Raw genomic sequence first — 23,100 nt, forward strand, 5'->3', positions numbered from 1 at the left:
TTGCACCTGCCCCTGGCCTTATTGCATTAGATTGACAGGGTGGCAGCCCAAAAAAGGCAAGGGAGAGTAGTGCACCAATGAGACAGGGCTGGAGAAATATTTGGGAGAGGGGGAAGGGACAACTGAGAAGGGAGAAGGGACGGGGAGCTGGCAGCTTCGTGCTGGGGGCAATCTCAAATCTGTCGGGTTGCATGGGCACCGTCACAGCCACATCCTGCAGGAAAGAGCTTTCCCTGACCACAACAAGGCTGTGGAGTTGTAGCTGGAAATTTCAGATTACAAAAGGTGAAGGGGAAAGCGAGGGGAGTATAGATGCAGCAGTAATTATAGCAGAGATCATATTGAAATAAGCCGTGGTTATGAACGCTCTCAGCTTTAAAGAATTCAGATCATCACCTACACTGCAGGGCTCAGGGACTTTCCTGACATAAATGTGTGTCAGGACACTGCCAGGCACTGAGGAGGGTGATTTGGCTGATTCGATGTACCCAGAACCTATTGTTACATTTTCTCCTCCTTTTTGCATCACCAGGGCAAATTTCCAGAGCACAAGGTGTCAGAAGAGGTCCAGAGTACTTGGCAAAAAAATTCCCATTCTCCTGTGTTATCCAGGATGCTCTTTTTTTCCATCTGGTGTCGCCTTCTACCCCAGAGATCGCCACAATTCAGTGGCTGGCTGCACGTACTTGCTAAAGGAGGTCTCTGGGCATGAGAGGTATTTGAAGAATGTTAAACGGTCACAGATTATTTTCAAATTTTAAGGGACAAGTCTGTTTCTGCTGTGTGCAACATGAGCTCAGTAAAGCTGACCCTGTGCCAAAGGTGAAACTGGACTAGGTTTCAGAAACACACGTTTCACATGATAAGATTGAATGTAGCAATGTCTGATCCTGAAAACACTTAAAATGGACTGTAATACTTTATTTCCAGAATCGGTTAGATAGGACTAAATACACTATCATATAGTAGTAAAGACTAAAAATGCTGTAGAAAGGAAGTTTTTTGTCTGTGTTAACCAGTATGTGAAACTGGAAATGCAGTACTCCATGTATGGAGCTGGGATCCTGAAAAACCCACTGAAAACTAAAAATAACAATATGGATAGTTTACTGTGGCTCACCATCTGTCATTTCTTTTTACTTTTGAGAGCCAGCAGGAGGTCCAGCAAAAAGCCTATTAGAAACAGGTATTTTCAGAGTATTTTGCTGAAAAAGAACAACCACCAGAAAAAAACCCCAGTGAGAAAACATAAATTATTGCCTGAAATTATTACACATGCTTGTTTCTCGGGAGATTTTACATGTGAGTATAGTCTGGGAAATGACTGGCCATTCAGAATATAGTGTTTCCAAAATATTTGGTTTTCTGTGCTCTGAAGAAGTACAACCAAAGGATGAATTGGTCCTGGGCTTCACAGCATACTGATAAGCCTTGTGATAATGATGTTAATAATTTATCAGAGAATCACAGAATAAGCTGAGTTGGAAGGGACCTACAAGGATCTTCGAGTCCAACTCCTGGCCTTGCACAGCACCATCCACAAGAATCACACCATGTCCTCAAGGCAGTAAATACTCATACCACCAAACATCCACGGTCAAATGCTGGGACAGAATTGCCAATGAATTCTCTCTCCTGCTCGGCTTCATCCCTGAAACATTCACTGACCCGCTCACGGAAAAGCCATTCCCAAAGCCCCAGCGCACCGGGGGCTGGCTGGTGCGGGCTTTGGATCATGATTCCCATTGTGTGCAGCCTCGAAGGAAAACATGACTTCATTCTGAAGGGATTTTTCCTCTTTTTCAACATAAGAATGTTGAGTTTAGTGCCAAGTTTGGAGCCCGCTGGGTCCGGCCTGTGCGCTCTGAGGGCGCGTCCAGGCCGTGAGGCGCCTCCATGGCCAGAGCACAGTGGGACCCACATTGCCAAATCGCCATTAAAACCCTGGTGTGGTACTGAAATATGAGGGTGAAAATACACACACAGGCTCCTCTGCCAGGTCTGGGGTGAGGGAAGAGGGAGAGAAGAGGGAGAAAAAGGGTGAGACCTCGCTCCCAGGGTGCTGCCGCCATTTCCCACAGCAGCAGTGATGGAGGCTGGTGATGGCGGCTCGTGAGGCCGTGAGGGGACAGCACACACTGGGGAGGGAGTGGGGAGAGACTCCCTGAGAGGACATGGAACAAGGTGGGATCCTTCACCTGTGGGTGCCAGGGGGACAGGGAAAACAGGGCGGGGTGAGGGGAGGACATGAGGCTGGGTGTGAGATTGTGTGTCCAGGTGGGACACTGAGGGGGTGCCAGGGAATGGGGCTGGGTGTGGGATTGTGTGTCCATCTCAGACACTGAGGGGATGCCAGGGAATGGGGCTGGGTGTGGGATTGTGTGTCCATCTCAGACACTGAGGGGGTGCCAGGGAATGGGGCTGGGTGTGGGATTGTGTGTCCATCTCAGACACTGAGGGGGTGCCAGGGAATGGGGCTGGGTGTGGGATTGTGTGTCCATCTCAGACACTGAGGGGATGCCAGGGAATGGGGCTGGGTGTGGGATTGTGTGTCCATCTCAGACACTGAGGGGGTGCCAGGGAATGGGGCTGGGTGTGGGATTGTGTGTCCATCTCAGACACTGAGGGGGTGCCAGGGAATGGGGCTGGGTGTGGGATTGTGTGTCCAGGTGGGACACTGAGGGGGTGCCAGGGAATGGGGCTGGGCGTGGGATTGTGTGTCCAGGTGGGCACTGAGGGGGTGCCAGGGAATGGGGCTGGGTGTGGGACTGTGTGTCCAGGTGGGACACTGAGGGGGTGCCAGGGAATGGGGCTGGGCGTGGGATTGTGTGTCCATCTCAGACACTGAGGGGGTGTCAGGGAATGGGGCTGGGTGTGGGATTGTGTGTCCATCTCAGACACTGAGGGGGTGCCAGGGAATGGGGCTGGGTGTGGGATTGTGTGTCCAGGTGGGACACTGAGGGGGTGCCAGGGAATGGGGCTGGGTGTGGGACTGTGTGTCCAGGTGGGACACTGAGGGGGTGCCAGGGAATGGGGCTGGGTGTGGGATTGTGTGTCCATCTCAGACACTGAGGGGGTGCCAGGGAATGGGGCTGGGTGTGGGATTGTGTGTCCAGGTGGGACACTGAGGGGGTGCCAGGGAATGGGGCTGGGTGTGGGATTGTGTGTCCAGGTGGGACACTGAGGGTGTGCCAGGGAATGGGGCTGGGTGTGGGATTGTGTGTCCATCTCAGACACTGAGGGGGTGCCAGGGAATGGGGCTGGGTGTGGGATTGTGTGTCCAGGTGGGACACTGAGGGGGTGCCAGGGAATGGGGCTGGGTGTGGGATTGTGTGTCCAGGTGGACACTGAGGGGGTGCCAGGGAATGGGGCTGGGTGTGGGATTGTGTGTCCATCTCAGACACTGAGGGGATGCCAGGGAATGGGGCTGGGTGTGGGATTGTGTGTCCATCTCAGACACTGAGGGGGTGCCAGGGAATGGGGCTGGGTGTGGGATTGTGTGTCCAGGTGGACACTGAGGGGGTGCCAGGGAATGGGGCTGGGTGTGGGATTGTGTGTCCATCTCAGACACTGAGGGGATGCCAGGGAATGGGGCTGGGTGTGGGATTGTGTGTCCATCTCAGACACTGAGGGGGTGCCAGGGAATGGGGCTGGGCGTGGGATTGTGTGTCCAGGTGGACACTGAGGGGGTGCCAGGGAATGGGGCTGGGTGTGGGATTGTGTGTCCAGGTGGACACTGAGGGGGTGTCAGGGAATGGGGCTGGGTGTGGGATTGTGTGTCCAGGTGGGACACTGAGGGGGTGCCAGGGAATGGGGCTGGGTGTGGGATTGTGTGTCCATCTCAGACACTGAGGGGGTGCCAGGGAATGGGGCTGGGTGTGGGATTGTGTATCCAGGTGGACACTGAGGGGGTGCCAGGGAATGGGGCTGGGTGTGGGATTGTGTGTCCAGGTGGACATTTTCATCTTTGACACAGGGATTTGGTCCTAATTATTTTATTCCTGCACCTTTTAAACATAAATTCTCCTGGAGTTTGTCCATTCCAGCCCCGTTTCAGCTACTGCCTTTTTAATTCTATTGTAGTATCTTTCATTTAATATTTGTTTCTTGTCCTTCACTTTTGGTTTTGCTGTCTTCTCCTTTTCTATTTTATTTACTTCTCAACACCTGCTCTGGATGAGGCCACACTTCTCATCAAAACAAATTAAAGCAGTAGTTTTTAAGTTTAATTTTAGGTAATTTACTTTAAAGACAATTTGCCTAGAAAGTTTTGGCAGTGCCAAATCAAATTTAAACACAAATAGCGTTCTATGTACCAACCTGGGCTTTGCCTAATGCTCAAAGTATGATTTTTCATCTCTTGTGGGTTATTTAGCAGGACTGTGGCATTCCTCAGTATTGCACAAGGAAAAATTGTTCATGCAAAGGAATTAAGAGTAATGAAACTGTTGTGATTCAGCCTAAAATGTTCTGTGCAATCCTGAATTACGTTTTTTAATTTTCTGTGGGAGCTATGTGATTCCCCTCTCCCCCTCAGGAAATTTGATTAAATTTAATTTAAAATGAAATGCCCGCACAAAGCAAAAATGCCAGCGAAGGAGTTAGAAGGTTCTAAGAAAATAGTTTCATATTTTGTTAGTGAAGGGGTTGTGTTAAAGCCCATGTGAACTAAAACAGCACTTTAACCCCCTCAAATTTCCTTTCTACAGTTGCCATGCTCCTTTTAGACCCCAAAATATACAACTTATTCTCCTACTGTGTAAGATTCTTTGCCTATAAATGAATTTTAAGGGAGGAAAGATTAATTTCTTCATGGCCCTGTTGTTGCTATGAGGTGAATGTGACCTTGCCTCTATTAGTATATATTTTCCCACTTTTAAATTTTTTTCCCTCTTTTATGCAAAAAATAAAAGTTGAATTATTGCTTTTATCCCAACATTTAACCTCTTTTGTGTTTTAATCTCACTTTTGGGGTGTGTTTAGAACCTAATTTCTTTCCACAATTGTGGCTCAAGGCAAAACTTGCCTCTCCTCACCTGAAATGGATTGGAACATAACAGTAAGAAAATGGAATGGATCTCGAGCCATATCCCAAGAAACAATGTTTACCAGAACTACAGTGTTTAAATAATTCTGCCAGGAGAATAAACTGATCTGTTCTTGTACTTCCCAGTAGCCTTGAAAAGGAAAATAAAAGAAAAAAAAAAAAGGTGGGAAAAAAGGGGGGGGAAAAAGGAAAAAAAAGAGAAGCATAACAGTTATTCAGAAAGATCTAGAAAATTAGTTAGAATGATTTATTTTATTCTAAATATCTGCTTTTTACATGCATATTAAAATTGCTTTAGGTTCTTCTCTATCCTCTGCTTCTACTGTTAATATGGCAGCCAGGGTGGTTTTTGTGCTATTTTAGGGGATTAGCTAATTTTGTGATCTTGTGGTCTGACTCGCTGTCTAATTGTTGAAAAATGTGACTAAATGATATTTTTATGACATGAAATATTATGAAATCACAGGTAGGGTAGTGACCTCTTGGAGAAGATACAGGTGAACACTCTCACAGTGATGATTCCCAGGGCTTTGTCAGTGACTGAGCCTGAAAGAGTCAGAGGAGGCAAACCTCTAGAAACCCCAGGAATTGAAGAGAAGGAAACACAGAAAAAGGACAAGACAAAAAAGGAAAAAAAGAAATGTGGTCAGCGTCTCTTTGGCCAAGGAGATAAAAAAGGTAATTTTGTTTTCTGGTGGTATGAGACTCTCTTAAGAAATATCATTATTCCCTTTCTTTGGCTTTTTTTTTTCAATAATTAGGGACAGGGACAACAGTTTCTCAGGGAAAGAATATAATAAATTCTGTTTCAAACACCAGTAAGGGAAGGGGAGAGAGCGAGAGATTCCCTACTGTGTTATCCCACAATACTCATTGATCCAAGGGGATAATCACCTGGCATGTGGGAGCCCCTTGGCAATCCTTATTCCTCAGCTTTACCCCAAGGACCTGAAAATGGCACTCCCACATTTTGGTTTCTGACCATGCATCACCTGGAGAGTCTGAAAAAACCTTCCATGAGAAAATGGTTAAAAATCATGCACAAAAGTGTCAGTTTTCACCAGAAAACAGCCATTTTGTGGCCAGCTTGGGCATGGTGTATCATGTGAAATGAGGTTTGTGCTTCAGTGGAATGAGCATACAGGACAAATACGTAAATGTACACTGAATCCATGTCACTGTTAACAGTGAGGAATCCCTCCATATCTGCATCTTTTCTCATCTAGACCCATCCTTTCTTAAATCCTACCAGGCCACATCGAAAAAAATCAGTGGAAAACCAGCAACCCTTTTCCCTTTTCCTGCTGAGCTTCAAAATTTCATCTTGATTTACCAAAGCTACGAGATGGAAATCAATCAAAAGAACAAGAGAAGAGCCACTGATTGTCTCTGTTATAATCTCTGTTATTATATGCTGCTGTCAAGAAGCTATACTGGCATGAAACTAGCAGACCAGAAAAAATAATGACATTTTTTAAGTCTAGTCAGCAAAAAATCATTGTTGACCTCTACCTGTGGTGGATACTTTATTGTATATATTTGTAGATGGCATACGTCATTTGGATAAAGTGTTTATTTTTGCTTGTCCATGACTACTGGAAATTAAATACATTTCACAGTACTTCTGACAGCTTTTGCAGGAAGGTATTTGCCCTTTTCTTTTCCATCCTCTCAGTCCATTCTGGCAAAATAAAATAGTAAGATAATGTAATTTTGTAAATACTTGTGTGGCAATATTTGTGGTCTTATTGTAGTTTTCCTGCAGTGGAATTGTGTTACAGAAAACATTGGATTCAACAGAAATTCTTGGAAAGATCTGTCCTTTTATTCTGGTGTTTTTTTCAGTCAGGACCTCACCTGTTTTATCCATAAAATATGAGGTGATCTATAAATTATAATAAATTTTTCAGCAAAATACTTCCTGAAATGCCATGAGAGCTGTAGTAAAATTGAATATATGCCTGAAAGAGGGGAACACACTCAGATTTATAGTCTTGACTGTTTTTAAATTCTAATTCTGCTTCAGGAAAAGAAAATTAGAGTAATTCACACAAAATCCTGGCCATAAGGAGAGGGAAATGGAAACAACCCACTGAGAAGTAGCCCATGAATATATTTTTTTCAGCTGTTGTTTAGAAACCATGTAGACAACTGCACACCTGTTCTACGCAAAGAGCATTTAAGGTTTGATTAAAAATGTAGTTTAATTCAAAGCTGACTGGAAAGTTGTAGAAAACTGGTTAGAAATCCCAGCTGCAGGGATTTTAACCATGTGCTGTTGGGGTCATGTTGGTTTTTGAGTCCTTGCAGATCTGTAGAATACTCTGATGTTTGGGGTTTTCTTACCATGCCCCTATTCAAGGTGTAGATCCTGATGGGTTGAATTTGGTTCCTCAGATTGTGGCTATGTTAGTGAAGTGCATGATTTACAGGGAGAAAACTTAGATTGAAAATTGATTTCCATTGATTTATTTCCATTGGCTGCTAGCTGTGGTCTGCTGCAGCCACAGAAATACACAGAGACATAAAATATTTAATGCATTTATCTGTGAATTATTTGAATCACACAATCCTAGAATGGTTTGGGTTGGAAGGCACCTTAAAGATCTCTTGTTCCAACTCCCTGCTGTGGACAGGGAACCTTGTCCTAGACCAGGCTGCTCAGTGAACATCAGAGTTTTGGGGCATTTTGTAAAGAAACCACAATTATGTCATTGGGTGAGCATTTTAGGAGTAGTTAAGTAGTAGGAGGAGTTTATGTGAGCAGAAGAGGCACACAGGGATTGGCTTGTCTCAAATTATTTCTCTGTATCAATGCCCATTTGCTCTGATCTCAATGCAGGAGGGAAGAAATGGCCGGCTGCAAAAACCTCGTATTTGAACTCCTCATTTTTAACCCTGCAGAGTGGGGTGGTTTACCAGGACAAAAACACCACAGCCCAGCGAATATCATCAGCCAGGCTGCACAAAATCAAAGAGCTGAAGAACGAAGTATTTGACTTGCAAAGAAAAATCGAGGCGTCGAGCTTAGAGAACCAGGCTTTGAAAGATCTCAACCGCCAGCACGCCAAGGCCATAGACAGGTACTGCAACGCAGAGAGCCTCTTGCAGGAGCTGCTAGCAGGGCATCGAAACGAGATGAAGGAGCTAAGGAAACTCCTGAAGATGTCTCAGGAGGCCGAGAAAAACACAGCCAGGAAGCTCAAAAAAGTTGAAGCGGAGCTGAGGAAAACTAAAGGTGATTTGAAGACCTTGCTTGTGCTGTCAGAAGACAAAGCTCTTGCAGAGAGAGAGGAACTTGATCACAGGTTGTCAGTCCTTAATGAAACACTGGAAGTAAAGGATGAGAGAATACAGGTAATGCCTGCAAAGAATTGTATTTGTGGAATATAGGGCCATAGAATATCCTAAATCGAGAGGGAGTCACAAGGACCATTGAGCAGGAGAGCTTTTGGCGCAGGAGTAGTGGAAAATTTTTGGCTGCTTATCACATGAATGGTTCTGATATAATCCTGTAACACTGGATGCTGTTTAATCCAGTGCTCTCCCAAGTGTAAGGAAGTTTAAGAGGAGGTAATTCACCTCCTTTTAATAGCTCATGTTTCTTTACTCTCACTGACCCTGGCACAAAAAACACAGGAACACAGTTTTTAATACAAAACTGAAAGAGTCAAATTTCCATGGTCCTCCAGGAATTAATTTCTCATTTCTATGGGGTCCGTTATGCACAGAATTAAATAAAGAGCCAGGAAATCTTAAGAGAAACTGTAAATATTAAGAGCTGAATGCAGACCCTCTTTTAAAAACCTTCTGTTTCCAGGAGTCCTAATGAGCAGCTGTAAAAAGCACACAGGGTTGGGTGTCCACCCTACAGTTTTAGGATTTAGAATTCCAGTGCATGGCACTGGGTTCTGAAGATAAAGAACCCAATAAATTACCAAATTTTCATTTACTCTAAGCCTCCTTATTCTGCCACAGTTCATAGGTCTCTGTGAATAGAAAGCCTTAATGTTTCTCAAAGATGGTTGTAATTATTAATCCAAAGAAAGGTAATGTATTTTTTGTGATTAAATGAGAAAACCTTTTCCTTTGCTTAGTGAAATTAGGGTTTAAATTATATTTCTCTTATTTTGAAAGCAATTTTTCAGATACTTCATTATAATTTCATGTATTGTTTACAATATAATTTATAATATTATTTATATTATTAAAATTAAATGATAATAACTGTTATTATATATCATTATAAGCTTAAATTTCCTTATATTATCACACTTACATTTTAAGTCTGTCAAGAACTGAAATTTTTCAACTGTCACACTGAGTCCATCCATATGGTAAAATCTGTCACTTTTTAAGAGTCTGGAAATGCAGATGAAGCTGAACAACAGCACCTTTAGTCATCAGCTGGCAAGTGAGAGTAAAAAACTCCTGGAAGCTGGGATGATCACAAAGAACTTGCTAATGGAAATTCACATTGTTCAGCAAAAAATTAAGGTATTCCAGATTTTATCCAGGCTTCTGTCTCTACAAGAAAATTCAAGTATTTAATGTTACCTATTCCTTTTGCTTCTTTTGTAGTATTTACTAACGGAATTTGGTTTCCTGCTTGAGTCTGTATCTACTAAAAAAGCCAAAAATGTCCAATTCTGGCATTACTGTAGGGCTTATTTGTTAGAAATAGTTCAATAATGAATTGAAACAGAGATTAATGCCTCAGAAATTGAACCCAAATCCACACCAATGTGCTACCATTTTGCTACTTCTGGGTCAAATAGATTAATCTACTCACTTTAAATGAGCTCCCTCACAGAAACAAATCAAAATGAGCCAAATATTACAACCTGCAAGACTAGACCTTTGCATGGAAATGTTTCAAGAGTTCACTCAATTTCCAGTTTTGTTTTTAGACAAATGTTTTTGGGACAAATAGTTCAGTTCAAATTGGTCCAGTTCAGCACTTTCTGTAATACTTGTAAATCAAACATACAGGAAAACTAAAAGGAAATGAAACCAAAACTGCCAGGAATGGGATGTCATGTGAGTTGTAATGAATAAAACCAGTACATATTCCAGAAAACCTGGAATCCCGTGTGGCTTTTTCATAATTGTGTTTGTAACACAGTTAAAATACATTTATTTATGCATTTCTGTGTCAAGGTGATCCCATGGGGGAGTTTTCTCTTCCCAAATGGAATCAAATGTCTGTGAAAGACATTAAGGGGAGTTTTCCCAGATATTGTGAAGGGCAGGACAGGCAATTCCTGAGGATTCATGGAGGTTTAGATTTCTGCACAGGGGTGTTATTTATCCCTCTTCCCTGTGTGTCAGGTGCAGAAGTTTCCTTCTGGTACTTGGCAGTGCTATTTCCCTGTCAGAGTCTGATCTCCTCCTGGATGTGCAGAACTGGGAGATGAGAACAATTGTAATCTCAGGACACTAATATAAAACTGTCCCCAAATGCAAATTATTCTAAAGTAGAGTTCTCACCTTAACACTTCTCTAAACTAGTTCTATTTCATCTTTTTTCCACATAGTTTTCTGTGTTTCCAGGTCTCGGAATTTTCTATTTAGATCCACAAAATCTTCTATTGATTTGCACAAAGAAGACCAGACATGTTTATTAACCTTATTTCTGTGCCAGAACAGAGTTTATCCTTACAAATTCATAGTTTTAGGCACCTGTCTTATTTCAGGCCATTCCACTTCCAGGATAATTTGTAATTTTCCTAAGTAAATGAAGCTCCTCTTTTTTCCCACTGAAAACTGGTGTGGTGAGAGTGTTACTGAGATTTGTCTTCTGTTTTCAAGGAAGATTTCATTAAGGAAAGAGGAATCTTGCTAAATAAATATCAAAATGTGCCTCTGGAGTTTATGTCACCACCAGAGCAACAGGTTGTGGAACAACTGAGCACTTGACAAGGGCACTGAGTAAATGTGTTAAAGAAAAAATCAACAAAAAAAGAGGAAGTAAAGGCAAAAAATGTTTAGTCTGGAAAAAATGTAAACGACAAAGCCACCACGTGGGTCTGGCAAAAGGTGAAATCCCTGATGGGTTTCACCCAGCATGGGAAAATTGAGTTGCTAGGGAGTAATTTTTAATGCATATTGGAAGCTTAATTGTGTCTCTTTCTTCTTAGGAAAAGGATCGGCAACTTTACATAAGGAATATTTATGCAAATCGGATGCCAAAAGCCCTGAGAGACAGAAGTGATTGGATACCTAATGACCAAAGTACGTCTGTAATCATCTTCCTTTGTTTAGTTAAAGGACACTTCCACTCTTTCAGAACGGGGAGGTATATTCCGAATTAAATGCCAAAGTAGTGCTTTTGTATGGGCTGAAAAGGTTTAGGAAGGTTAAAGGCTGGAACGATAGAAAAGAACAATGTAACTTAAGTTCTACCAAGGAAGAAAGAGCTCTTTAGAGTATTTCTTTCACATGGATGCTCAGATAGATATTGGGGAGAAATATCTGTTACATGCAGCCTTGGCTATCCAACATTCCAAGGGCAGCTGCCTGGAGTGGGATTCAGCTGATTAAAGCCAACCAGCCCTATTTGAGATGCCCCAGTCTGCCTCAAGTACGCCCAGAATTTAGGATTGAATGATCTGAACATGGACTTCCCTGGGTAAAGCACCTCTTTAAAACACTGATCAGATATTCCTGCTCCTAAACTGAAGCAGCAATCAGGACTTCCTTGATATGGGTACCAAAGAGCACTTAGCAAAGTGTCTGCTGGAAATGCTGCCCACAGAATTCCTCAAGTTATGGCAGCAGTACAAAATCTTATCACACTCAGTTGCTTATTTCTTTCCTCTTCATTGCCTTTGCAAACCCATTAACTCTGCCTTAACTGCCATGATCTACAGGGAAAAGATTGGCAATTCAAGGTGGAAAATTAAGAAAAAATCATATTCCCAAGTCAGACTTTTTTTTTTATGAAACTCTGAATTCCTGTTTCAGTTACACCACATAACTACCATTTTTAAAAATTTTACTCACCTATGGCCTTGTACAATATTGCTATTCAATTATGGTACTTAAATCGCTGTTATTATTTAAATAATTAAATATTCTTCTTTCCTTTAAGCAAGATAAGGGAGCTTAGCTGGAGAGAGACATGGTACTTTGTAATGAAAACTTCCAAGCAAAGTTGCTCGATCCTCTGGAATTTTTACAATAAAGGTTTCATTCTCTGCCAGTCAATGGATTTGGAAACCCAGAGCTGGAATTGCTGACAACTTGTTTTCCTTTTCACTCTTGACTTGAATTTTCCTTTAGCAGATTCCTAAAGAGTTGCTTTTTCAGGTCATTATTTTCTCGTCAACATCCACAAAAATTTTTTTTTAGCCATCAGGAAACAAATTCTGAAATTTGGAGCTGGGTCTTTTAACACTGCTGATAAATGGCTGCAGGGAGGCTTCCTCGGGCGGTCCGAAAGCTCTGTGCACGTAACCGGAATGGATTTATTGGCTGGAGCCCTGAATTCCAGGAGCTCGGGCTGGGAGCGGGGCGCGGGCAGGTGGCGGCGGCTCACCTGGGGGTGCAGCGCCCCCTAGTCCCGATCCCGGGAAACGCCTCGCGGATCCGGCTGGGAAAACTCCTGGAGCAGCTGGGAGAGCCAATTCCCCCCGCAGCATCAGAGCCATTCCAGACTGGTCACCAGCGTCCCTTTCACCGCCCAACTGCGAGCACTGGGATGGCATCATTTTTATGCATTTTATCCTTTGATTTCTGAGCTCAAAACTGGGAATAAGGGCCAATGTGGATGTGGGTAAGATCCCGTTTTTGCTGTTGTGGTTGTAGCAACTTTCTCAGCTGCTGTGTTCATGTCAAAATTATTCCAAAAATACAGTAAAGGGACAATGTACTAATCTTCTCCATCTCATATCCAGCTATTTCTTTAAATGTCTCATTCAGTCACTGCCCTTGGAATCTCTTCCAAAGACCATAGATATTTCAAACAGTGTTAAACATTTCCCATGATGAGCTGGTTTCCATAAAGATCCACATTTAGGAAACTGAACTCTGAGGCTTCATAGCAGACCTCTCAAATTTACACTAGAATGGAACCAAAAATTGAGCCCATGTGGGCTCTGGGGCATAGACACACCTGTCTGACTGTACATGTTCTGTCTGAACAGGACTTTGTAGTATATTTTTATATATATTTATGCATGTAAGTATGTTTAGGATGTAGTGATGTACAGATAAAAAGGCTCAGAAGTCCAGGTTGCTGTTTCTGTTCCAGTTTCAGCATTTATAGTTTGGGCAGAAAAAATAATTTCTTTTATTCAAGGGCATTAAGATATGCATTAAAAAACGTTTAAATTCTTGGTCACATATTGTCAGTTGTCAGAGATATCTTTTATTTATATCAACAACCTAATTCCAGAAATTACTGTATTGCTAATGCTTGTCCTATTCAACAGGTCTGAGAGTAGACAGATCAGTACAAGTAGATAAAGAGAGTTTTAGAGAGCTGCTGCTGTCTCAGCACCAGGAAACAGAAAAAAATCCAATCCAGCTAAAAAAGGTGGGAAAGATCTGGATCCAAACCCAATCCCCTGTTTAAACTCTCAGCCAAGGTGTATCTTGTTCCCTAAGTTGCAGGAATATGCCTGGATAGCCTGATCCATCACCTTGGATGAGTGTAATTACAGTACAGAAAAGATGCTGTGACGCAAAATGAGAATGTAACAGCAATAGAAATTCCTAATCTTTTTATAAGTATTGCACTGATTGTGTTCTTTTAAAAGTCACTAAACAAGCATTCCCTCATTATTTTTATCTTTAATGGCCAATTGTAGGAGAAAAAGCCTTCAGAAGATAAAGGTGGAGAAGGTAAAGCAAAGGAAAATGCCCAGTGTAGAAAAGAAAAGAAAGCAACTAAGAAAATACCAGTGCCAGAAACTTCTAACAGGACACACAGAGGTATGTTCAACATTTCTCTCAGAAACTCACCTGATCTTTGCAAATTACCAGAAGTCCTGGTAATTTATGTGGTCTGACAGCCATTAACTGGCACCTGGCTGACAGGAACTGGTTCCAAATGATGTATGAAGTGTCACTGAAGGCACAGAACCATTTGGGATGGAAAATGCAGCTGCTGGTGGTGCTGCACTGACAGCAGAGCTGCTCTGCAGGATGTGACATCTCCATCCTGCTGTTCTTCCCAAAGTACTTCCTGGTCAGGCTGATAGAAATTCAGTGTTCTGTCTGTAACAGGATAATTAAGAGTTGTTAATCCACACTAATCAAACACTGATCTCAAAGGGATATCTGGGAATTTTCATCACAGCTGGTGTGAAGGTGTTTTTCCATGGCTGGGAAAGGAAAAGGACTGCAAGGGCTGGGAAGCATCTCCTCATCACAGTGATCCCTGTAAAGAGATTTTATGTCAATCTCAGCCACTGTGTTCTCATGGAAAATTTACATACAAGGGACTCATCTGTAAACATCTTTATTCTGAAGAAATTCTATAAAACAGAGGGAAGAAAACCCAGTGCTGTTCACTTATCCAAGTTTTTCTTTCTGGAAATATTCCTGGTTTTTCCATTAAGGCTTGTAGGAAGAGCAAAGGTCTGAGTGCCATCATTCTAAATATGTCACAAGTGGCAGGAGGCCTCCAGGTCACACATTTACTCAGGTGAAACAGGTGATGCCTGGGCACTTCCTGGAGCCTGGAAGCTGGGATGTGTTAACTCCTGAGGTTTGTACTCTGCCTTTTCAGCCTGCAGCCTTTGCAGAGGCCCCCAGATAACCAAACTCATCATTTGTCTTTGAAATGCCCTTTTAAAACTGACAGAAAACACAAGTCTTCAGATGCTCCCTATGAATCTCTGAAAAATCGGTGAAATCTGAGTTTCTCTCATTGATATTAGACTTTTATTGAAGCCTTCCTTGGCTTTTTTAGTTCCTGAAACTTCTTATTTCTCCTCAAAGCTTGGATTACGTCTCATTTTGGGGGTATTCTGTGAGTCTCTGCAGAGCACAGGATCCATTACAAGTCGTCCCTTGCACAGAGAAATGGCATTACTGTACACACATTCCTTTTCCTGCTGAACAGTGGAGCCCCCTCATTTCCAGGTGAGAGAGTTGCTGTATATTCTGCTCCACACAAGCAACTCTGTTGTGAATTAAGGGAAAGGAAATCACTCATATCTCTAAGTTCCACTTAAAAATCAGAAAATGACGATTAGAGTTCAGATCTCACCTGATTTCTCTGTTGCATTGTACATGACCTTTCTGGCACTGTATTTAGCCATCACTGATTGTAATTGCAGCTAAATTCATTTAATTAAATCAACATCATGAAAAAAGTAAAGAGATTAACCTGGATTCAGTGCAGAATGATCTTGCTTAGATCATGCCCCACCCTGTTGTATTTATTATAAATAGTATTTGAAGTACCATCAATAATAACTGGAACAGTGAAATAAGGATGTGATACTTGCTCTCTTTAAGGCTTCATAACTCTTCATGTTCTTAAACCCCACAATATTTCAGGGGGCAAACTACTGATGGAAGAACGTGCTTGTTCAGAATTTCTGAAAGAAATGGAAAAAGAGACAGAGTTTCTCAAACAGGAGTTGAAAATTCTGATGAAAACTGAACAAAATCCTGAAAGTGACAGAGTAAAAGAGAACAATCAAGAGGGAGATGCAGTGGAAGAAGTTGAAAAAGAAGAGAAAAAACCAGATGAGCAGCAAAAGAAGAAAGCCAGGAGTGAAGGTGCAATTCCAAAGAAAATCCCTGCTAGGCTGAAAAGTAAATACATCTTCTCAGAAGCCGTTGAGAATTTGCACCAGGGGGTTCACACATCAGGTACCAAATCCAAAGCAGGCAGCCTGTGCAGCCAGAGACAGGCGGGCCAGAGCTGCAGGGACACCGCTGGGTCCAGAGGGAAAATCTCCTTCGGGGCCTATGAACCTTCTTTTGGGCAAATCCCCGCGGCCTGGCAGGACAGCGCCTCTGGAGCGCAGCGCTGCAGCCTCCTGACGCTGGCTGAGAGGAAGAAAGACCCGATGAAGGAGCTCTTTGGGGAGGGCTGTTTGCAAGGAGACAACCCCGCAGGGTCCAGCACCAGAGGGGCGAGGGCAGACACGGGAGGGATGTGGGGGGGGGCACAAAGCAAATCCCAAACTCCGTGACGGGGTCGGAGTGGGAAGAGCCCAATGCTCCTCGTTAAAACAACCTCCTGAGAATACACTAATTATTTGATAGTTAAGTACATCAATTTACCTTTAGAAAATTTCAACATTAAGACTGTTAAAAAACATTTTATTTTCATTAAATGTTTATTAAACCTTACAAGCGCTGGCAATTGCTTTCCATGATTTTTCCAGAACAACAAAAGAACATTCTGTGCTTGCTGTGTATCCCTGAAAATGTGTTGTATTAAAAATTCTTTAACATTTTTACCTGTTACCAGGTGACAGTTAGTCCTTGTTTGGTAACTTCCAGGTTTTTGCATTCCCAAAGAGCTGGAATTTGGAAGCTGGGTGGTTGTCAGCCTGCTTTCATAAGGTCCACTGTTGGACAAGGACCAACAATGCCATTAAAGAAAACATTTTTTAGTTCCTTCACTCCCCAAACAGCTTCCAGAATTCACAGATTATAAAAATAATTTGCTCTTACATTGTTTTCACGAGCATTAGAAACCTCTAAAGCCTCATTCTTTCCCACTGTTAGAACTTATCAAAGCAGTTTGCCTGGTAACTTCCCCAGCTGACATCCAGAGATGAATGTGCAAGAGGGAAGTATTGTTTTGGAGAAGTCAGGCATAGCCAGTCCCCAAAAAGCCTCTAAAAATCCTTGTTTAAGGTTATGTAAGCAAGGGGAGGAGGATTGTGTTTTGTTCCTCACAGTAATTAATGAAATACTTGCTGAATTAATGTGAAGTTCAGAAAAATTAGGGGTATTCTGTTAATTTTTAAAGGCAGTAGCACTTTAAAAAACTGCAAAAATTACACTGCAAAAGCTTTTGAAGAGGATAAAGACATTCAGAGCTGAACTTGCTTGCAGCAACATTTCAAAAGTTTAGAAAAATAAAAAAATAAATTAGTTCAGTTGATTCAAACAGTATTTCCTCATGCACAAACATGGGGGGGTTGTTCTGGCGTGGATTTTGGTGAGTTTGGAGTTTGGTTTGTCAGTTTGGGTTGGTTTGTTTGTTTGGGGGTTTTGTGGGGTTTTTGTGGGTTTTTTAGAAAAACTGCAGTTAACATTAAAAAAGTGATGAGGAAACTAAGATGGGTTGAAAAGCTTTATTTCCTTAATAAAATCACAATTATACATCACATTCAATCACAACATTTTTTCCTTGATATTTATTTTTATGTTTGCTAAATGCATCCCCAATACAAAATCCCGATTTTTAAATTAACATAAAAAAAACCAAACAAAAAACATTTAATCCATATACACACACAACACAACATGACCTTTTGAACTGGTTTTTAAAGGCAGTGCCAATTTTGGAGGGTTCCTGGCCCCTTCCTTCCTGCAGGGAGGCAAAGGCCCTGGAACAGCAGAACAGATCATTCCTCTGTGGGAATTCCAGAGTGGGAAGCTAAACCAGCACCACCTCTGCAGGAACAGCACTGTCTTCTGCTTCATTGGCAGCAGCCTGTGTTTGGCAGCTGAAGGAGCCCCTTAAGAGATGAAATCCCGATTAAACACATCTATTTTTTTAGGAGAGCCCAAGAATATTCCAATTTTGGGGTAAAAAAATCACAAGGAAACCGTTTTGCCCCAAGCCAACCAAACCACCTCCCTCTGCCCTCTGGCACCACCAGACATGATCCCACCTTGGGGTGAAGCTACCACATTTTACAGCAAAGAAACAGCCAAGCTCCCAAACTGATTCCTAATGCCAGCGCATTTCCAATTTAAAACCACAAATCCAACACTTTTAGATGTTGGTGACAACAAGCCATGACAAAACCTTATGGTTCTGCCATGAATAAACCCAAAATGAGGTTCTATAACCAGCAATGCTGTTCTTTCAAAACTGAAAGACAAACTCTGGGAAGAGAAATCAAAAGGAATACTGACTGATATCCAAGTGGAGTAACAGGGATTGTCTCAGACCTTGTCTCATGAAAGACAACTCTCCCCTTTATTTCTTTTTTTAATTAATTTAAAACCGTGATGATGCAAATGCAGTTGAGGACTCTGTGGATTGCTGGGATTCATTCAGCTGAAGGGGTGCAGCATGATAGCTACAACTTTATTGCAGACCACGAGCCAGCAGGTAATCCCCACACCTCCTGGAAAAGAGGGAGAAACCATGATTGAAGTTGTTGGATCAACAACCCTGAGTCACCTGTGCAGCTGAAAACAACCTTGGAAGTGTAAAAAATGAAACTCAGAATTCATGAGGCCAACAGGAACAAAACTCTTTATATACAAAAGGGTCTCTTCAAGAGATGGGAGATAAATCCATGCTGGTCCCAAAAAAATACCCATTTATCTTGAGAAAAGAGTACCAAATACACAAATGTGAGTGCACCCCACAGCTAAAACCATCTGCTATGGACCCAAGAGAAAACATCTGGCAAGTCACAGAACACTTTGCTTGAACCTAAATTTAGGATTTGAAAGAGGTAAGAAGTAAATTTCCTCTGAAATTGCAATCAGTTGTTTTTTAAGTACACAGCAGTTCATAGCACACCTGTGAAGAAAACTCCCTTTTGGGTGATTTTCTGATTTTCTAATTTAAATCTTCCCCAGGCTCTGTTCAATACAGGTAAGGGCAATGATCTGTTTGGGTGGAAATAAAGATGACAAAATTTCATGATCAGTTCAAGAAACCAGAACTGAGCACACAGGGAAGAGCTGCTCAAATATTTGAACTCCCCGCTGTGCTCTGGGAGTTGCTGTTAATCCATGGATGCTTTGGGGCTTGGGAATGTCCTTTTCCTTACCTGCCACTCCTGTAGGGAAGGCCACCAGGCGCTCCAGGGGAGCCAACCATTTGCTTGGAAGCACTGTGACTGGCTCAGAGTAGTACTTCCAGATCAGAGAGATCATCAGGGCAGCCTGGAATGGATATTTTTATTAGTTTGGATAACAATACACATCAAAGTACATTCCCAGTGCTATTTGGAAACAGCAAATAATGAGTTCTGATGAAAGGGAATTGGTTTTTTGTTATTTTACCTTCTTCAAAGTATTTTTAGATTCAGTATGACCTTAAATTTATACACAATATTAGGAGGTAGCAGTGAGAACTTGTTTTCTTTCAAGACCCTGGTTCCAGCCCAGCAAACACACTCACAGCACCTGTAAAATTCTGATGACTCTTTTCAGCCTGAATTTTTGCCTGCCACAGATGCAACTCACTTTAACAGTCCCCTAAGGAAATCTTCAGGCTGACCACTGCCATCCTTGTTAGCAGAAAATTCTTCGGCAGCAAGTCAGAACTCCACAGACAATCTGATGAGGCACTGTAGGGAAATGAGTGGCAGCTGTAGGTGGAGATTCGCATCCTCAGCAGAAGCGTATTTTGTTTTCAAAACCAGATTTATATTTACATGTAGCAGAACTTCCCTGGATTTAGTGTCATTCATTAAAAAAAAAACCCCAGTGATTAAAGTCCAAACTCCTTCCATCCTCCACTACCAGACTTTATCAGCAGCATCTCCCTTCCAGTTCCAGAAACTCCTTCTGTTTGACAAGCTCTGTGTCATTGGAATCTTTGAATGGTTTAGGCTGGAAGTGACTTTAAAGCTCATCCAATGCCACCTCTTCCATGGGCAGGGACACCTCCCACTGTCCCAGGCTGCTCCAAGCCCCAATGTCCAGCCTGGCCTTGGGCACTGCCAGGGATCCAGGGGCAGCCCCAGCTGCTCTGGGCACCCTGTGCCAGGGCCTGCCCACCCTCCCAGGGAACAATTCCTGCCCAATCTCCCATCCAGCCCTGCCCTCTGGCACTGGGAAGCCATTCCCTGGCTCCTGGCCCTCCATGCCTTGGGAATTGTCTCTCTCCAGCTTTCCTGCAGCTCCTTCAGGCCCTGCAAGGCCACACTGAGCTCAGCCCAAAGCTTCTCCTCTCCAGGCTGAACAATCCCAGCTCTCGCAGCCTTTCCTCCCAGCAGAGCTGCTCCATCCCTCTGCTCATCCTGGTGCCTCCTCTGGCCTCTCTCCAGCAGCTCCACGTCCCCCCTGTGCTGGGGGAGCCCTGAGTCATTGGCCAACAAACCAAGAGAGAACTGAAACACTGCTGAGGATTTGGGTTAAGTTGTATCCATAACAAAACACTTACTTACCTGCAATATGTAGAATACAATATTTATGACCCACTTTATTTTGGCTAATTGGGCAGTTCGTGCTTTCACTGTTAAAGAAAAAAAATACGACTTTCAATTACTTCTAATAGTGAATTAGAATTACACAAAATTATTAATTTTTTAATATTTCACTGATGAAGGCCGGACATTACCCTGTTTAAAAATCTCTTTCCAAATGACTTACAGCTATATTAAAAACACCCTTCTGCAACAAACTGCCAGTTCTGTATTCTGTAGTTATGTCGTTTCTTTCTTAAGTTACTCAAAACAGGACTCAGTGATCAGCATCACTCAGAAAGAATAAATAATTACACAGGGAAGCCCAGGAAAAAGGAAAAAGGAAAAAGGAAGGAAGGAAGGAAGGAAGCAAGGAAGGAAGGAAGGAAGGAAGGAATTCGGAAGGAAGGAATTAGGAAGGAAGGAAGGAAGGAAGGCAAGTTTGAAAGATAAATACTTAAAACAGAAACCACTCTTGACAGAATGTTTTTCAGAACCAGAAAATGCTTTTCCTTTTGGAAAAGGGAGCAGACATGGAACTGTACCATGGGTTTTGAGTTTGTCAGTCATTTTGTTAATCTTCCTTTCCAGCCGGGCGTATCTGGCAAACTCATCCATCATACTGATGGTGGCAAGCTCCTGCTTCATGGTCTGGATCTCAGCTCTCATCTGGGATTCCTGCTCTGCATCCTTCTGTAGCAGTCTGGATATCTAAGAAGTGAAGAAATCTATCAGTTATTGATCCAGAATTCCACTGCTTTGCTTTAATGCATATAAAGTGCGATCTCAAAAGCCTCCCCTAAAAAAGACCCTTTCAGTGAGACGCAGGAAATCCTTGGGTAACAAGGGAACAAGTGACAAGATGAGAGGAAACAGCCTCAAGCTGGACTCAGTGATCGTGAAGGTTTTTTCCAACCTAAATGATTCCCATTTCCAGCTCCAGCAGCCAAGTATTCCAACGTCTTCTCCCTTTCTTTTACTTTCCTAATTTCTTTTCTTGAGGCACCACCAGCTTGGCGGTTCATGAACTCTGTTTGCCATAGGAATGAAGGCACAAAGGACACAAAATCTTTTTCTTGCTGTTCCTTAGCAAATCTTTCCAGCTTTCCTAAGACACAAGTAATTTGTTCCCCACAGGTGCTGTTCTCAGGCCTGCAGTCAGTGAGAGCATTAACACCACCCTCAGTCTCAAACCACAGCAGAAAGCTGAGCACAGATTTTCACAGAATCATGGAATTTCCTGAGCTGGAAGGGATCCACAAGGATCATCAAATTCCACCTCCTGTCCCTGCACAGACCCCCCAACAATCCCAGCCTGGGCATCCCTGGCAGCGCTGCCCAAACGCTCCTGGAGCTCTGGCAGCCTCGGGGCCGTGCCCATTCCCTGGGGAGCCTGGGCAGTGCCCAGCAGCCTCTGGGGGAAGAACCTTTCCCTAAAACCCAACCTAACCCTGCCCTGGCCCAGCTCCAGCCGCTCCCTGGGTGCTGTCACTTGTCACAGGGGGCAGAGATCGGAGCTGTCCCTTGGGAGGAGCTGCAGCCCCCAGGGAGCTCTGACCTCTGTCTCCTCCAGACTGAACAAACCAAACGCCCTCAGGCACCCCTCACAGGGCTGTTTCATCAGTCATCTCCAGTAACACTGAGTTCAGCTTCTCCAACTGCAGACGGTAATTTAAGTTTTAAAGTTTTCGTCCATTATTGAACAGTGCACACTGATCTCTGTGCCAGTGAAGTTATTTCCATGGAAGAGCAGAGCAACAGGGGTTTCAGCATCTTTGTACACATGTGAGTTTGTCTGGCAGTCACAGAGTTTATTTGTCCTCAATTCCATTATCCACACTTCCACGGGAATGCTTCAGATCAGAACAGGGGCATCCTGATTAGTGGCTGAGACTAAAGGTTTATTCCTACAAAGGCTCAACTCCTTAATCTCCATATCCACTGATCTCCCATCTCAACAATGGGAATGTCCATCTGTTGAAAACATGCAAGACCGAGCAAAGCTGTTCTTCCTATTCCCGAAAACGGAGAAGTTGTGGATGCCCCATCCCTGGAGCTGCTCAGGAGCAGACTGGATGGGGCTCTGAGCAGCCAGGCCCAGTGGAAGGTTCCCTGCCCAGGGCAGGGGGGTTGGAAGTGGATGATCTTTACGGTTCCTTCCAGCCCAAACATTCCATGATTCCGTGATCCATCCTAAGGGCTGGAGGCTCAGGAGCATCGTTGAAGACACCGGTAATTCACCCCTGATAAATTTACTTCAGCGCCCGGTGTAGCCGGGGCTGCGGGAGCCACCGAGCCACGGGGGTGTGTTCCACCATGGCCAGCATCAGCTTCTCCTCTCCCAAGGCCAGGAGCAGGACCAGCCCCTGCCCGTCACAGCCGGGGGTGCGGGAGGGGCACCGGGAGCTCCCCCCAACCGGCACCGCTGCCCGCGCAGTTCCCCCATCCCTCAGCTGTGGGGGGATCCCCTTAAGGCCCTGCCCGCGACCCGGGGTCCGCCCCAGCCATCCTCGGGCCCGCGCCCCCCTCCCGCTTCCCCATCCCCGGCGGGCGCGGGGCGGGCGCGGTGCCACACTCACGACGGAGGAGCAGGAGGGCAGGAGGATCTTGAGCGCGTTGCAGAGGAACACGACGCTGAGCACCAGCAGCCAGGCGCCGCTCTCCGCCATGGAAGCGGCCAGCGGCCCTGGCGGGGCCCCGGCACCGGCACGGGCGGAGCGGCGGCAGCGCCCGCGCCAGGGGACGCGGGGCCATGCG

At 43.8% G+C, this 23,100-nt stretch overlaps 2 protein-coding genes across 2 annotated transcripts; one reads left to right on the forward strand and one right to left on the reverse strand.

Annotated features, from left to right (window-relative positions):
* Positions 1–2,102: 2,102 nt before the first annotated feature.
* Positions 2,103–16,203, forward strand: LCA5L (lebercilin LCA5 like). Its single transcript, XM_048293573.1, has 8 exons — positions 2,103–2,120; positions 5,539–5,725; positions 7,893–8,404; positions 9,407–9,544; positions 11,188–11,281; positions 13,483–13,586; positions 13,861–13,984; positions 15,560–16,203. The coding sequence occupies exons 1-8, from the start codon at positions 2,103–2,105 to the stop codon at positions 16,201–16,203; spliced, it is 1,821 nt and encodes a 606-aa protein (XP_048149530.1).
* A 1,102-nt stretch (positions 16,204–17,305) lies between these two features.
* On the reverse strand, positions 17,306–23,100 carry GET1 (guided entry of tail-anchored proteins factor 1). Its single transcript, XM_048290850.1, has 5 exons — positions 22,923–23,100; positions 20,889–21,054; positions 20,326–20,393; positions 18,982–19,096; positions 17,306–18,324 (listed from the first exon to the last, which is right to left on the reverse strand). The coding sequence occupies exons 1-5, from the start codon at positions 23,010–23,012 to the stop codon at positions 18,251–18,253; spliced, it is 513 nt and encodes a 170-aa protein (XP_048146807.1). The 5' UTR covers positions 23,013–23,100; the 3' UTR covers positions 17,306–18,250.

Source organism: Corvus hawaiiensis, chromosome 2, assembly GCF_020740725.1.
Source record: "Corvus hawaiiensis isolate bCorHaw1 chromosome 2, bCorHaw1.pri.cur, whole genome shotgun sequence".
Classification (NCBI taxonomy): Eukaryota; Metazoa; Chordata; class Aves; order Passeriformes; family Corvidae; genus Corvus; species Corvus hawaiiensis.